Raw genomic sequence first — 18043 nt, forward strand, 5'->3', positions numbered from 1 at the left:
CGGGCAGAAAAAAATATACGTACGGAGGGGGGGGCGGGAGGCTCGGCTGCACATCCTGTGCCAGGGCCCGCCCCCCTCTAGTTACGTTACTGCCCCCTTTGAAAGCTGGAAAGAATCTGAAGAAAAAGAAAAACTATAAAAAATAAATAAGATCAATTGAAAAGATGCTTAGAACTGGCCATTCTATAACATACTAAAAAGTTAACTGAAAGGTCAACCACCCATTTATTTGATCGTTGGCCCAAACTATCGGATTACAACAGCTGGTAATACAAGACATCAGTGTGAAGACTAGGGTCCCCGATCTTATGGGAAAATCGGCATTGTCTGATAGACATCTGCATGGTTTTTGCCCAGATATCTGTCAAATTGGGCTAGTCTGAGGTCCCCATAAACACACAGGCACATATCTAAAGGGCAATGGTAAACTCTACTATAGTTTATATAAACAAGCTGCTGTGTAGCCATGGGGGCAGCCATTCAAGCACAGGATACACAACAGATAACAGATAAGTACTACTATAGTTTATATAAACAAGCTGCTGTGTAGCCATGGGGCAGCCATTCAAGCACAGGATACACAATAGATAACAGATAAGTACTACTATAGTTTATATAAACAAGCTGCTGTGTAGCCATGGGGGCAGCCATTCAAGCACAGGATACACAACAGATAACAGATAAGCTCTGTAGTATACAATGGGATTCTTCAGAAATTCTTATCTACTGTGTATCATGTGCTTGAATGGCTGCCCCCATCATGGCTACACAGAAGCTTGTTTATATAAACTATAGTAGAGTTTCTGAAGCAAATACCTGTACACTAATTTTACCAGTGCAGGGCATCACTACATTATATTGTCATTCATTTAAAACACTTTAAATTTTTTGGAGTGACTGTTCCTTTAAGGAATATTGTAAGGGAATTATTGGGGCATGAAGTCGACAACCTTCCATGTGTCTGACCCAGTTTAAAGGGGCGATTCACCTTTAAGTTAACTTTTACTATAGTATGTATTTTTAAGGGGAACTCTGGCCTCCGAACCAAAATTTGATAAAGAGGCCCACATAACACAGAAACCCATAACATACCCATCACAGTTTTCTGTTTCTTCAAAAAGTATGAATAAATGCCATTTTCTATGTTGAAATCCAGCTGTTTAACAGTTGTTCTCTTTCTGCATCATTTGAAATCCTGGCAGTCAGGAAGATCAGCAGGAGAGCAGGAGGCTAGGCTTAATGAAATTATGTTTACTTTTCAAAAAGCTTATGTTTTTGTGGAGTTCCCCTTTAAGCAACTTAATGGTGTTCACCTTTGAGCTAACTTTTAGTATGATGTAGAGAATGATGTTCTGAGACAAATTGCAATTGGTTTTCATTATCTGTTATGTGGTTCTTGAGCTATTTAGCAGCTCTCCAGTTTGCCATTTCAGCAATCTGGTTGCTAGGGTCCAAATTACCCTAGCAACTGTGCATTGATTTGAATAAGAGACTGGAATATGAATAGGAGACGACATGAATAGAAAGATGGGTGATAAAAAGTAGCAATAACAATAAATGTGTAGCTTGACAGGGCATTTGTTTTTTAGATGGGGTTAGTGACCCCTTTTGAAAGCTCGAAAGAATCAGAAGAGGTCAAATAATTAAATAACTATAAGAAATAAATACCCATTGAAAAGTTGCTTAGCATTAGCGATTCTATAACATACTAAAAGTTAACTTAAAGGTGAACAACCCCTTTTAGCAATTGGCCTTTATTTTTTATTTAATTTTTTAAATTATTTGCCTTCTGACTATTTTCAGCTTTAAAGGAGAACCAAACCCTTGCCAATAAAAACCTCTACCCCCCTACCCTACATAGACACCTTCCTGCTCCCCCCCAGCCTAGCTAGGTGTTAACTTTTGGTAAATGCCCCTGACTCTTTACTCGGTGCAGACTCAGGGCACCTGAGTTCACGGGCACTATCTTCTTCTCTCCGTGACTTCTTCTGGCACTTCAGCAGTTTCCGTGACTTTCGGCGCATGCACAGTTGTCGTGAAACAGAAGATTGCTCCAACGGCACATGTGCCGTTATGCCGCTCTCTTCCCGAAGATTACCGAAGAGAAGAAAATGCCGCCCTGTGAACTCCAATTCCCTGAATCTACACAGAGGGGTAATTAAAGACTTAGGGGCATTTGCCCAGGGGAGCAGGGAGGGGGGGGTCTATGTAGGGTAGGGGGTTAGGGTTTTTATTAGCAAGGGGTTGGTTCTCCTTTAAAGAAAGAAGGCCATTTCAGGCAATATTGTCAGGAAAACAAAGGGTAGCTGCCTGCTTGGCCCTGCAAACTTAGATAGATTGCACTGGGACTGACAAAGATTTTTTAACCTGGCCGATCAATTTCCTGACAGATGTCGCCGAAAAATCAGAAGATGTTCGATCGTTCGAATCCCACTAACCGCACGATAAATCGGACTTCGCTAAAATCAGTTGTTCTGTAAACAAAATCTTTGCGTCTTTAGGGACATTTGCCCAGGGTGGGGGGGGTCTATGTAAGGTAGAGGTTTTTTTTTTATTAAGGGTTTGTTTCTCCTTTAAGTGACCACATCTACGCACCAAAAAAATGCTACAAAATGTATTGGTATTGTTCATTTATTATTACTTATATTTAGGGTTGCCACCTTTACTGGAAAAAAATACCGGCCTTCCTATATATTTATCTGTTTTCAGTCACAAAAGGTGGGAAAGTAGCAAATGAAAGGAGGCAGCAGTGAGGAGCAGTCCTGTCAGGGCTGGAGGAGAAACAATTGCGCTACAATGTTTCATGAGTCATAACAGGGACAGACTGTGTTTTTAATTGCAGTGACATTAACTTTATGAATCCACTTAACATTTTTATTGGAAAGTTGATTAGAGTGACGTTTGTTCACACTTTCGGGGTGATTCTATGGGATGTGAAGGCTTTGTGGCACTTAGACATAACAACAAACAGGGGGACAGCTGAAGGGACCCTACATGCTCTGCACCCCCCTCATACACCGGGGTCCTGTCACAGACGCGCGAGCACGAGGAGCGATTGCGCGCGCCCCTGTTATCCTCTGCGGGGCTGGAGAGCGCGCAAGTGCGCGATGCACTCTGGGAATGGCTGCGCAGCTCGGGTTGGCTGGGGGAGCAGACAGCGGAGTTTTAATGTCCGCCATGTTGGCCATGGCGTATTGAAGAGGGAGGGAGAGACTGACCCACAGGAGCACAAAGACTCCCACCAAAGCGCCCCCCAAACTGAGCCACTGCCACCGGGAGTGCCAGGATAAGCGCCCTGTCTAATATTAGTGATTATTATCGGAATAACAAGGCTGGCGGGGAGGCAGCGAGGGGGGGCGCGGAGAGATCTCCATGAGAGGGCGGCACGGGAGCTTTTCCCCGCTCGTCGGTCGCATGGCTCTCTGCTAGACACACCATGAGCAAGTTATCGTTCCGGGCGCGGGCGCTTGACGCGTCCAAACCGTTACCCGTCTTCCGCTGCGAGGATTTACCGGATTTACACGAGTATGCCTCCATCAACCGGGCCGTGCCGCAGATGCCGACGGGCATGGAAAAGGAAGAAGAGTCGGTAATGCTCCGCTTTTTTTCACTTTATTTTTACCGCTTATACCCCCCCTCCACCCGGTCCCTGCTCTGCGCAAGCTTACACAAAATGGCCGCCATGTTCCTCCCCGACGGGAACGGCGATGGCGCACATACCTCTCCCCTTGTAATTCCGCACTCGGGGTGGCTTGTAGGGCTAATACTCATCTCCCTGTAGGGATATATGTCTCCGGTTTGTCCGCCGGTGCTTCCTGGGAGGAATTTAGCAGCCGGGAAGGCACAAAGGAGTCACGTGACGGGGCCGCGGTCGGCCATTTTGTTGTGTGTGTGTTTTCTCTCCCTGACTGTTGGGGCTGGGCCTGAGTGAGGGTTGTTGATCCGACTGATGCCGCTGGGGGGAGCTGATGATCAGGCATTTGCTCACCTTGTGGGATTGTTTGTGTACATTGGAAGCTGATTAACAGTAGAGAAAGCCGGCGAGTTTCCCTAATGTCGTCTGCTTTGACTTGGTGCTGCTGTATAGGAACTCAACATTGCTTGGAAACCTCTTCTGTGCTACAAAATAATATATTTATATCTCATATGATATGTCTGTGTTTGTATAGCATCACAGTCCTGCACTGAAACACCTTTTAAAGTGTAAAACCCAGTTCACAGCTGTGGCTTATTGGTGAATGATGTGGGGTCTGGAGCTTGCCTCACACAGTGCACAAATACACCTCTTAAATAGAAGCAGATCCACTTAATAAACCACTTTAATAGAGATTGTAAAATAGGATATATATATATATCTCATCTGTAGAAACCGCACTCACAGGTCTCATGAACATTAAACAGTCTATTGCAAGAAAACTAATGTTTCGGCTGGAACGCCAGCCTTTAGCCGAAACGTTTGTTTTCCTGCAATAAAGACAGTTTAATGTTCACAAGACCTGTGAGTGCGCTTTCTACAGATGACCTTCGTATCACTCATTTTCAATTACTGCACCCAGGCATCATTAACTTGATTTATCGTGAGTGCCAATGTTTATAGATAGATATATATCTATATGTATATATCTCCAGTGAGAGTCGAAACGTTGATCTAAATAAAAGGTTTTTATTTGCAAGAAGTCCCTAGAGTGCAACAGCTTTTCTTCAATCTGTTTATACTTTATCTGTTAGCACCAGGGCATTAACACTCTTTAAAGTGTGTGCAGCAGCCTCACAGACACTATATATATATACACACACACACACACACACACACACACACACACTTGCACACACTTGCATCCCTAGTATCCTGGCCTTTAGGGCAGAATATAGTTTATACTGATAACTATGAGTAAGCTGAATATATTTCTGCTGAATGTAGGGAAGGAGTTCTTAGGACACTAACAGCAATGTATGTGTATGTTCTTTCTCTGTGTGTATGGGTTTTCTCTGACACTCCAAATCTATACAGACAGGTTAGTGGACTACTGAAAAAAATTGAGAAGTACTGTGTATGAATGTGATGGGCTACCTCCATTGTAAGCTCCTCTAGGCATGAATAGTGACTATTATGTGATATAGGTGCATTGTGACAGACTCAAGCTCCATAATGCTGCCCTGGGTTATTTGTGTTGGAACCAACATGAAGCTGCCGTGTGTATTGGAGATTGACCCCGTTGTACCCAATTGCATGTCTGATGTTGTTTACAAGGTTTTTTTTTTTTGTTATGGTGGCCATACACGGGCCGATAAAAGCTGCAGACAGACCGAGTCGGCAGTTTATTGGCCCGTGTATGGGGCCCTCGAAGGGCTTCCCTGATCGAGATCTGGCCGAAAGTCGTGCAGATCTCGATCGGATGCGACTAAAAATCCAGTCGGATTGCGGCCACATCTGTTCGTTGATGCGGTCCCGTGATCCGACCGCCCGTAAAGCCACCCTAGGGCCCACGATCGGATCAGCCCGATATTGCCCACCTCAAGGTTGGCATATTAGGGAGAGATCCACTCGTTTGAGCGGATCTCTCTGTGTATGGCCACCTTAAGTTAAGAGAGGACTCACTTTTTGACAATAGTTGGACTTCTGTGGTTTGAATAATAGGGGAGAGTGTTTCTTTATTGTTTGGAGTATATTATATTGGAAAGTGATGGAAGTACAGGTATGGGATCCATTATCCAGAAAACCCTGAATTATGGAAAGGTCGTCTCACATAGACTCCAAATTTTTAAAAATATTTTCCTTTTTCTCTAATAATAAAACCGTAGCTTGTACTTTATCCCAACTAAGATATAATCAATCCTTATTGGAGCTAAAACCAGCCAATTTAATGTTTACATGATTTTCTAGTAGACTTAAGGTATGAAGATCCAAATTTTTGAAAGATCCGTTATCCGGAAAACCCCAGGTCCCGAGCATTCTGGGTAATGGGTCTCCTACCTGTACTTATAATTCGAGTGTGGTTACCTACAGTAGCAGTCAGATTGTTCACTTCTTTCAGCTCTTCTGAAGCATTCAGGCAATGTTATTGTATGCAAATTGACTCAAGTTTATTGTCATTACCTCCCAAATGGTGGGTGTTGTTGGGGCCAGAGTGTTGGAGACGGAAGCAATTTTGGGTATCTGGAGAACAAGTTGCAAAAAAATGTTCTGACTCCTAATAACATTAAATTCAAGCATTGAAAACAAATCAGATTTATGAGCCTCTATGATGGAGGATATGGCCGACGCAATTCTGTTTCTAAGAACAATATTTAGTTCATTTTGGAACAATACTTTAAGTTCATTTTTGCTTGTATTTAACAGTTTTTCTGCAGCTACTGTATATGCCAGATTTAATTCAAATAATGGAAAGTAATTGAAAAAAGGCTTTATTTCTGGGGAACTATAAATACAACTGAACTGAAAAGTGTTTGGAAGGTGAACAACCCCTTTAACGTCTTTCAATCAACATGGAAAATATATATACATTGCATATGCAAATTAGGATTTGGATTCGGTTCAGCCGGGCAGAAGGATTTGGCAGAATCCGAATCCTGTTGAAAAAGGCTGAATCCTGGATTTGGTGCATCCCTTATATAAACTTTAATAGTCTTTCTTAAAGGGCAAGTCAACCCCAAAATAAAAATATACCTAAAAAAAAAGAAAACATTATTCTAAGCAACTTTGCAATATACATTAATTACACATTTTTTATGGTTTTTAAGTTATTTCTATATGTATTGCTACTAAAAGCAGCATTTGTCCCTTTTTAATCTCTGCCCTGATGTCTAAAACTGTTGATACAATGTAAGACAAGGCAGCTGATTAACAGACCTGTCTTTTCTGAGGAACCAAGACTTTTGCAACATTGTTTAAAACATAACTGGGAGTTAAGCAACTGCTGCTTTCAATATGAATTTTGTTTTACAAATAACTTTTAAAAGCACTGAAAATCTGTAATGAATGTGTATTGGAAAGTTGCTTAGAATTGTGTTTTCTTTTATTAGGCAATTCTTATTTTGTGGTTTACTTGCCCTTTAAGCAAATATGCTAGTTTTACCCGTGCAGAGCAACAGTACATTTATAGTCTGAGTCTGCTGGGGGATCTGGACCTCCTCCATAAGATTCATATACATGAAAGTAACTGTGTTTGACCTGGGGCTGTTTAACATGTCAAAAGCTGGAATGAAGTACCGGGGGATTTGGATGCCTTTACTTATGAAACACCTAGTAGAGCAAGTACGTCTGTACTTAATATATTCAGTCTTGGGATTCATCAGTCTGACCCAAAACATTCCAGGTTCAAGTACAGAGCAGCTGGTAAAACTCCCCTAATGGCACCCAGTCCTTTTCCCTGAACTGACCCATATGGAAGTAAGCAGTGATGGGAAAGGTACTTATTTATTAAGGTCTGCCAAAATACTAAATATTGAGGTCGATTTTGGGTGCACATTATCCAATGAATATATGTAATGCATTTGCACTTGTCTTGCAAAAATGATATCATAGCTAAATAAACCATTAGGCTGATGGCAATGCAGGAGGTTTTAACTGCTGCTGAAACTGCACCAGCCGTTGGTTACTGCCTGGTAACCAATCAGTGGAAACCAAGAGAGCTGAAAAGCAGGAAGTAGTGTTCTGGCTATTATGTTACACATCCAGTCACTCCAGCCTTTATACATTACATTTTTGGCTAACTAACTATATTAGAAACATTTTTTATTTTGCACAGCCTATCTATTTACCCAGTTTTTATACTGAACAATTCCTTTAATGACTGCCTTCTACAGGCGCAGGGCTCAGTGTGGTTGCTGGAACATGCTGGCTTTGCCTGCTTCATTCCTTACTAAGTCCTCTTGCTCAGCTGATTTGTTGTAGCGAAGCAACTGGCCTTTCTCATGAAATCTTAGCAGTTAGGAATGCTTCAGCTGCTCGCCTCTGTTTTCTTCAATGTGTCTTGTATTGTTATTGAGCATGCTCCAGGTCATAAAAAGCCAAGTCTCCAAATTAGCTGAAATCATCACCTTACTGCTGATCCTTGCCAACAGGGTTACAATCACTTTAATTTGCTAGGTTTTTCTAGTTATTCTGGCTGTGGTCTGTCAATGGTCTGTATACAGGTATTGGACCTGTTATTCATAATGCTTTGGACCTTGAGTTTTCCAGATAACTGATCTTTCCATAATTTGGATCTCCATACCTTAATTCAACAAGGATCATTTATATATTAGTTGGGATCAAGTACAAGGTACTGTTTTATTATTACAGACAAAAAAGGAATAATCTTTAAACAAATGGATTCTACGGCAGATTGTTTTCCCTAATTCAAACCTTTCTGGATATCCGATACCTGTATAGCAAAGGAGTAACTACCTCACTTCAACAAAACCTACTGGTCCTCTCAGTCATACTACGTCGGTAGTGGGATACATGTGCCTAGTAGATGGCACAGGCTTTTCTCATGTGGGGTTTCCATTACAATGTTGGAAAAGTTTTGCTGAGTTCCCCAGCAAAGACGGGTCTGTTAATCGGCTGTCTTGTCTTACATTGTATCCACAGTCTGAGCCATCAGGGCAGAGAACAAAATGTGACGGACACTAGTGATTTGCGGGCGGGTTGAGCTCTTCTCCTGCTCTCCCTGCCCGCCACCTTCAAATGCCGGGTTCTGGGTTCCGGTTTTATAGTCTCTGCTCGCCCCGCCCCTTTTGTGACGTCATCGTCGGGGTCTATAAAAGGACCCCGGAAGCGCGGGTTAGGTGCGGGTCAGGTAAACCCTGACATCACTAACAGACACTGCTTTAAGTAGATACTTAAACTGATACTGACACTAAAAAATGAATTTTAGCATATGAATGTACATTAAATGTTACCTATAGGTCATGTTGATCATTTTTTGCTGAGAGGTTTGTTTTTGTATAAAATTGTTAGTTGAAGTTCCTAAGCCTGACACACTCTGACTTTGCCAACCAGACTGTCCCATCTCAGCCTGTTAGTTACAGTTTCTAATGCTAACGGACTCCTGCTGCACAAATATGGCAGCTCCCTCATACAGGAACATGGGGGATCAGACAGCTAATGTAAAAGCATCATGCAAATACTTTATGGCAAAGTTAGAAGTAGCTTGCAAAGCCAATATTATAATAGATGTAAAAAAAAGTTTAATTTCAGGTGTCGGTATCTCTTTAAAAACTATAGCAAATGTATATTGCAAAGCTTAGAATTCTGTTTTCTTTTATTAGAAAAAAATGATTTTAGGTTGAACTTTCCTTTAATTCAGCCGGGCCTGGAGCTTGTACCTGTGTGTAATGGGACTGCTTGTGTAACTTTCACTTTCTAATTGCCTTGTGAAGCACATTCTTCTCTCCTCACTGCTATTCTCCCTTCTATTTATGTACATTCATTACTTACATCTCTGCCTAGTAATACTGTAGTGTCAGTGTGTTGTCGATCAGAGAATGAGTTCTCAAAAGTTATACCCACAAGTATGGCTGAGACATTGCCCTGACTTTATAAACTGCCAACAAAAGTCTTGCTTTTAATTTTCTCTGCCATCCAGCTGAGGTGTTAAAGGAAATATCTCTGTGATTGGACTTTTTTTTTTTAAGTCTATAATTAGGATATTGTGTGGCAATGATTATTGGGCTGCATGGCAGGTATTTGATAGGGACACCTCACATGGAGGGAAATGGTTAGTTAAAGAAGAACTAAACCCTAAAAATGAATAGGGCTAAAAATGCAATGTTTTATATACTGAACTCAATGCACCAGACTAAAGTTTCCGCTTGTCAATAGCAGCAATGATCCAGGACTTCAAACTTGTCACAGGGGGTCACCATCTTGGAAAGTGTCTGTGACACTCACATGCTCAGTGGGCTCTGAGCTGCTGTTGAGAAGCTAAGCTTAGGGCTCGTCACTAATTATCCAGCAGAAAATGAGGTTGGTCTGTAATATAAGCTGATGCTACAGGGCTGATTATTAAATTCTGATGCTAATTGCACTGGTTTATGTGCTGCCATGTAGTAATTATCTGTATTAATTACTAATCAGCCTTATATTGTGACATTTCTATTCTATGTGTACTGTATATTGTGAGTGGGTCCCTAAGCTCAGTAAGTGACAGCAGCACAGAGCATGTGCAGTGAATCAGCAGAAAAGAAGATGGGGAGCTACTGGGGCATCTTTGGAGACACCGATCTTTACTGCTAAAGGGCTGTGGTTGCCTTGGGCTGGTACAGAAGCACAAAACATAATGTACAACATTTCTAGGTACTTCTTTAGTTTAACTTTCCTTGTCCTTTAAATCCAACTTCTGCTCCTTGTGCAGACAGCTAATCTTTTTTCCTTTTCATTAGTATCCAATGTTTATCTCAAGGCCCCTATTTCTCTTGGTGTGAGATGTCTGTAGTAGGGATTGGGCAAATTCTTTCACCTTGATAAGCCGCAAAAATGACGCACATAGACTTGAATGGCGCCTCGTGTCAAAAATTATGTAAATCTGGATGATGGAGCTTTCTATATGTGATTTTAAGTTGAACCAATTGCTCATGTATAAAACTAGGTGCCTAATGCTCGCAGGAAGACACGGCACATGCATCCACAGACTTGCACTTACAATATATAAAATATCTACTACTAGAAAAGTATATTATTATGAAAATGGTTTGTTTACATGAAGCAGGGTTTTACATATGAGCTGTTTTATGCAATATCTTTTTATAGAGACCTACGTTGTTTGGGGGCTATAGTTTTCCTTTAAGCACTGGGTCCCATCTAGTGACTGGCACATACCTATTGAGCACACAGCACCCTGTATTTTTGAGTGATGTGCGCTAGTCCCTAATAGTCACTAATCAGGGCCCATTGCTTAGTATCCATTTATATTTTGGTATCCTCATGGGTAACAACATAGCAGTAATCCGCTTGTTTAGAATAAATGATGCTATTTACATGATCAGCCGTTTATCCTGGTTTAATTCAAATAGAGATTGGGTGCCTGGCAATTGATTTATCTGTGTACATCTACCGATTGACTGTGATCTGATGATATCTCTGATTATTGGAGCATCAGTGTGTGCATCTCTACAGACATCGCTGCACTGTTGGGCAATGATGCCAAATCTCAGCGTTTGTGGCAGAATATCACAGGTTTTTTTATAATAAAGATATGGGATCCGTTATCCGGAAACCTGTTATACAGAAAGCTCCAAAAAAGGCCTCAGATAAACTCCGTTTTATCCAAAAATTCCAAATTTTTAAAAATGATTTAATTTTTCTCTGTAATAATAAAACAGTAGCTTGTACTTGATCCCAACTAAAATATAATTAATCCTTATTGGAATCCAGCAAAACCAGCCTATTGGATTTAATTAATGTTTACGTGATTTTCTAGTGGACTTAAAGGGGTTGTTCACCTTCCAAACACTTTTTTCAGTTGTTTTCAGATTGTTCCCCAGAAGTAAAGACTTTTTTTTAATTACTTTCCATTATTTATTTTTTACTGTTTTTCCAAAATCTTAAGTTAAATGTTGAATGTTCCAGTCTCTGGTGTTTCAGTAATTCAGGCACATATAGGGTTGACACCTGGCCAGTTAAAATGATGGTTGATGCCAATGTTGTTAATAGGGAAAAAGGATAAATCAGGGGTGTCCAAACTTTTGGCTTGCAGGGCCACATTGGAAAAAGAAAAATTGTCTGGGGCCACACATGAAATATACAAACACGTTTGATTTGTATAATTTGTAAAAGTAAAGGAAATACACAGCAAAGAACTACAATGCCAGCTGGATAACCAGATGGAGCTATACACTGGAATATGGGACACCTAGATATTAAATAGACTTATTATTATATTATTATTACTAACTGGGCAATGGGCAGAGTCCCCTCTCCTCCTATATCCTTTGCAACATGATGTTTCCTCGGGAACCAAACTGGGCCGCATTCATATGCATCCTGGGCCACATTTGGCCCTCGGGCCGCAGTTTGGACACCCCTGGGATAAATATATAGGAAGGCCAGTATTTTTTCCCCAGAAAAGGTGACAACCCTAGGCCCATACTGTTACAATTTGCAACATTTAGTTGATCCATTTCTCAGCAGCATCTCTGGAGTATTAGCAACTATTGTATCAATTCTAACAGCTGCCTTCAATGAAACCCAGAGATTCTGCTCAGCAGGGACAAAGATAAGAAATGTATTAACTAAATGTATCAATTTAGGACAGTTTTTTTGGCACCCCCCCCCCGAGCTGCTTTAGGGCAGAGACGCACAGGCGACTAATCTCCCCGAATCTCCATGTGCGTCTCTGCCCTTCGAAGGTGAAAAATTTCACTTTACAATTCAATATTCGAAAACGGTGACACATAGAAAATAGATTGTAATTGGAAAAAGTCGTTATGTCTGGTGATCTATCTGAAAACAATTGTTTGAAGGTGAACAACCCCTTTAGGGCAGAGAAACACAGGAAGATTTGGGGAGATTTAGTCGCCCGGCGACTAATCATCCCGAACTGCCTTCCAGCCAGCTACAATCGAAATCGCTGGCGGGATGACACTTGGAGCTCTTCGTTTTCCGAAGCCGCCCAAAGTTGCCTCACTAGGTATTTCGATTCTAGCCGGCAGGAAGGCTTTTCGGGGGGAGTTGTCACCCGAAAAAGAGGCGGTTTGTCGCCGGGCGACTAAATCTCCCTGAATCTTCGAGTAGTAATGTAGTAATTGTAGTAAATGTAATTTATTCATTTTTAATTACTTTGAAGTTTGCGGTCTGGTTTTGGGACTTGGGACCTGAGTTTGGAGAGTTGCCATAGTCTTTACCTTCAAAAATTATGTAAAACAAAAGAAATGTGCTGGTTTATGAACATAGGGTCTAATTTGCACCAGGACAGTTTCCAACAGCAACTAATCATATTTTTGGCTTGATAGTTGTCTAAATATTGATTGGTTTCTATGAGCAACTATACAGATGACCTTTAGCTCCTGTGTTTGTATGTTATCCCCGATATCTTTTCATTCATATTTGTCATGTTTCTAAGTGTCCCTTATATTTTTCTCAAATGTTGGGAAATTAAATATGGGGATCAGTTTAAAACTGAAGAATTGTTTAGAATCAGCTGTGTACCTTGTTTTCATCCTATGATAAAAGATGAGAATTAAATGTCACTCCATTAGAAGGCTTCATGGGATCCACCCTGCTTTATATGACTGCTCATCCCTATTTATTCCAGTTTTTTTAAGCCAGCAGAGAATCTCCCTTGTTGGTTCCCATTGTTCACACCCTAACACTGTTAGTACTGGTGGATCTCAGCCTGAAAATACTCTAAAGTGAGCCGAAAGCTGCCTGTAATGTGCTGTCTGGATGTTTCCATTGACGTTAGAGCGAGCCAACCAAGACTGTTTTTGGTTCTCCTCTGCTGACAGAATGTCCCAAAGTGCCACCAGCCTAAATCAGAGCTTTAGGAATTATGCAACACCTAGTCCTTTGTAGCATTCGGTCAGGGCTCCCCTTCACTCATAACTATGTTGCAGGCTGATGTAAGCATTGCAGATCAGCTTTTTAAAGGGGAACTATTGCGAAAATGTAATAAGCTTCAGCATACTGAAATAAGAAGTTTTCTAAATACAATCCATTAAATATTCTGTACTGTTTCTGAAATAATCAAGTTTATTTTCACTATTCCTCTCTCATGGTCAGTTCTTTTCATTCTGTCTTCATGCAGCAGTTGGGTATCAGATAATCCTTGAACGTTATATCAAGTTTATCTTATAGGGGGGCTTCTTTTGCCTAGAAGATGTATTACAGCTCTATTAAAATCATCAGACATCATGTCTCTCTACATGCAAAGTTATTTTGTTAGATTTTATTTGTACTGGAATCCGTTATTTGAGTGAGCTCTAATTCAGCTGCTAGGAAAGGAAGCCCTCCTATAAAATATATTGGATCTAACTGTCATTGATCATCCGACTCCCAACTGCTGCATGAAGAGAGAATGAAGAGAAACGTATGCTGAGAGAGGAATAGTGAAGATAAACTTGATTATTTCAGATCTGATGCAGAATATTAAATTGATTGTATAAGTTTCTTATTTCAGTATGTTGAAGTTTATATTAAATTTTGATTTTCGTGATAGTTTCCCTTTAACCATAGTTCCAAGAATACCTGGGGCAGCTCTGACCCGAACTGACCTGAGGCCTTTAGTCTGAGCCCCACTAACTGTACTCTGCCCTCACCTACTGGGAACCATTGCCCGAACACCATAACTCTTTACATGAGGAAATTATTTTTATGATTTGCAGGTCCTGTACCAAAAATCACACATATCAGGAGCGAAATCAGAAATTTGTATATCTAAATTTTTATGTGAATACTTGACAAATAAAATCATACCCTCTACTCTGAAGGAAGATTTTCTTTTGCATCAGCCTAGTAGCTTGGTTTATTATGTATTTATTTATTATGTATTTCCCAGGAGGAGTGCATATAAAGTCTATTGCATAAAGCATGCATGACATGATCTTTCTGAATAGTTTTGTTCCTTGCCCTGCAGTCTAAAAAAGATCTGAACTATACACAGTATAGGCGCTCCCTGCCTCTAAATGTAAGTTCTATAGAAGATGCTGAATACAAAGAGGATAAAGCCCAAATCAAAGACCACCCACATGTTGTGCTAGCCCAAATGGCCAAATTGGGGAAAAGATCAGATTGGTTAGTGACCTTGCAGATGTCTGCCTGTAGCTTTATTCTGCACATTTGAGAAACCTGTACCATTTCTACGTGTGTTTTTTTTTTTTATTTGGAAGTACCTGTTGCTTTTCTAACATGGTTAAAACACAATATAATTGTTGTGGCTTATTAGATAAGATATGATTAATGGGGGCAGTGTGCTGCCGTATTCAAAACAGGATCAATTATTAAGGCTTGTTCTGAACATACTTTCTGCCGGTTTTAATTAAGAAAATGTCTATTTCTTGAGCAAACCTAGAACTGAAAATAGTTTCACTTTCAGAATGCATGGGTCTTCTGAGGTTATCAGATTACCAGTGCAGAGATAAACCGCCTGCATAATGGACTTCTGATTACCTGTCAGCGCAACAAATGGGGGAAGGGAAAGAGCTGTTTATTTTAAAAGAATTAATTATAAAACTAAAAGGTAATGAGCTAGTCCTTTATAAATATTAAAATTAATATTTTGATTGAGATTTTTTTTTTTTGAGGGAGTTTTCCTTGTACAGTGCAAAAATAAATAGTATGTTAGATTTTTTTTTTGGTTCTTTTCTATTTTCGTCCATATTGTTTCTGTGGTTTTCGGCAGTGACTATATATCTTGTATTGTCTGTTTTGGAATCTCATTTGTACAAATCGTACCCAGATGTTTGGAGTAGCACACTGTTTATACCAATGAGTAATAAATGTTATGCATATTCATGAGAATAATGTGTAATATTCCTGTTTCGAAACCATAGGCCGCCTCCCCTTTACCACCACCAGGTACTCCTCATAAACACCTGCGCAACTTAAAAATCCACCTTTATTACAAATACAATAAAAACGATATTAACCCCATACAAATAGCCAAGCCTGTTTCATGCTTACCCTGCACCTATCATAGGCTACAAAGGGGAAATGCAAATATCGGTCTAAATATTTTATATGTACAGGTATGGGACCTGTTATCCAGAATGCTCAGGACCTGGGGTCTTCCAGATAACGGATTTTTCCGTAATTTAGATCTTCATGCCTTAAGTCTACTAGAAAATCATGTAAACATTAAATAAACCCAATACGCTGGTTCTGCTTCCAGTAAGGATTAATTATATCTTAGTTTGGATAAAGTACATGCTGCTGTTTTATTATTATTATTATAGAGAAAAAGGGAATCCTTTTTAAAAATGTGGATTATTTGATTATAATGGAGTCTATGGGAGATGTTAATTCCGTAATTTGGAACTTTCTGGATAACAGGTTTCCGGATAACGGATCCCATACCTGTATAAACAATTGGTTTAAAAACAAAAACACCAGTTTAATCGCAGATCCTCGACTCCTATATTACAAACATACTGACATGGTTGAATCTTATTCCAATATCAAAATATAATTAATGCATATTTCAGGGTCCCATACAATCAGGATTCTTTATAGCTCAGTTAATAATCTAATTCTGTAAAAAGCAAAATCAAAAACATTATCTCAAGTCTACATTTTCATAAATGCATTATGAGTATGTAGTTTACCCACTTAGTTCACTGTGGGTTCTCCATGCAAAACCATATTTATTTATTTATTTTTTTAATAGCAAAAAGACAAAAAAAACCCCCAAAAACATTCCTACCTGATGCAGAAGTAGTTTTGAGTTTTTGGACACATGTTGGGGGGGGGGGGTCAAATCTGTGCCAGGGTGGTATGGTTACTTTCAGCTGACTCAAACAAAACTAACCAGTGGTTGCAATAGGATAGAATGTCCTTGCATAAGAGCCCTTAGGGTGCATATATACATTCTCTAATAAACTTTGGGGCCTTCTTGAAACAGGTGTGCAGAATTTATTTCTATTGTGTAAATGAGCTTTTTGAATATGCACCCAGTGCTAGAAATGCAGCAAGTTGTGTCTAAAAAACTAGATAAAACGGGAATGCAGTGAACCCCAATTCTGAACGCTGATGTACAACCAAACAGATTGCTAGTTTGCTTGCATTGTGCTTGATCATTGTTGCTGTGCATGATACAGGTATAGGACATGTTATCCCGAATGCTCAGGACCTGGGGCTTTCCAGATAAGGGATCTTTTGGTAATATGGATCCCCCTGCTTTTCTATAAAAAAAAATCAGTGAAAATATATATAAACACAATAGGATTGTATTGCCACGAATAAGGATTATTTATATCTAAATTACGATCAAGTACAAGGCACCATTTTATTACAGAGAAAAAGCGAATTGTTTTCGGAAAAATGTGAATAAAATAAAGGAAGCCAAGGGAGATGGACATTACGAAATCCCAGTTAGTGGGAGCAGGGTATAGAACTGATTCTTGGTATTTCCTGCTTTGTCATTTGTTCCTGAGAAAAGTTCCTATGTAGGCTTGAATTGTCAAATATGAAACCATAAAGGAGAACTAAAACATAAAAGAATTTTGTATAGAAATGTTGTATTTTATAAGCATTGCTGAACTTGCTTTACAAGCTCAGTTTCATTGGCCCTGTTCAGGTGGCCATACACGGCCGGTAAAAGCAGCTGGCAGACCTATTGGCCTGTGTATGGGGCCCTCTGACAGGCTTACTCGATCGATATCTGGCTGACTTTTCGATCGGGCAGAGCTAGAAATCCATTCAGATCCGACCGTCTGTAGTAATGCATTATGATCCGATTGTTGGGCCCTAGGGCCCATGATCGGATCAGTCTATTGTCCACTACAAGGTAGGCATATTGGGGAGATTTCTGCTAGTTTGGCATCATCACCAAACGAGCGGATCTCTCTGTATATGGCCACCGTAACCCATTATGCTCCATGGCTTCATTGTTTGCAACAGCTCTCCATATTTGAATTATTAAGGCCATATTGTTTGACATAGCACTTCCGGCTCCTAAATCTATAGTCTTGATGCGACCCCACCCCTTTTGTGACGTCACAGTGGGTCTGGTGTGTGTCTATAAATAGGGGGGCAATAGCTGGCCGGGTGCGTATTAGGAGGGCGCAGGTTAGGGTCGTGCGTGGGTCGAGAATTTCTCACACATCACTATTGCGCATGCTCATAGTACTCTGTTTTGCTGTTAAGAAGTTTAGCTTAGGGGTTGTCCGATCATCAAAGCATTAGCAGAATTAGTCGGATATCTGTCAGATTTTGGGGGTTACAGAACTTCACTGCCAAAGGGTTTTGGGGGCCTTAGACTTGAAGACAGAAGCCTAAAATTTTTGAATAGTTAGATGAATATTATTCTATCAGACCATGAGGATTGAAATGGATTTCTCTTGCAGTTCATCACAAACTGCAAAAGCTGTCAGAGGCGTTTAGGTACCGGTACGCCTATATATC

The 18043-nt window shown here is 40.3% G+C and overlaps 2 protein-coding genes across 2 annotated transcripts in view; both read left to right on the forward strand.

The window, feature by feature from the left end:
- Positions 1-18043, forward strand: part of LOC108719842 (enhancer of polycomb homolog 1) — a 52967-nt gene that overhangs the window by 7497 nt on the left and 27427 nt on the right. The gene's annotated exons all lie outside the window — the stretch shown is intronic.
- epc1.S (enhancer of polycomb homolog 1 S homeolog) lies at positions 3135-6500 on the forward strand. Its single transcript, NM_001094516.1, is given in 1 exon segment — positions 3135-6500. A coding segment is annotated over 1 exon segment (345 nt). The 5' UTR covers positions 3135-3436; the 3' UTR covers positions 3782-6500.

The sequence above is a fragment of the Xenopus laevis genome, chromosome 6S, assembly GCF_017654675.1.
Source record: "Xenopus laevis strain J_2021 chromosome 6S, Xenopus_laevis_v10.1, whole genome shotgun sequence".
NCBI lineage: Eukaryota > Metazoa > Chordata > Amphibia > Anura > Pipidae > Xenopus > Xenopus laevis.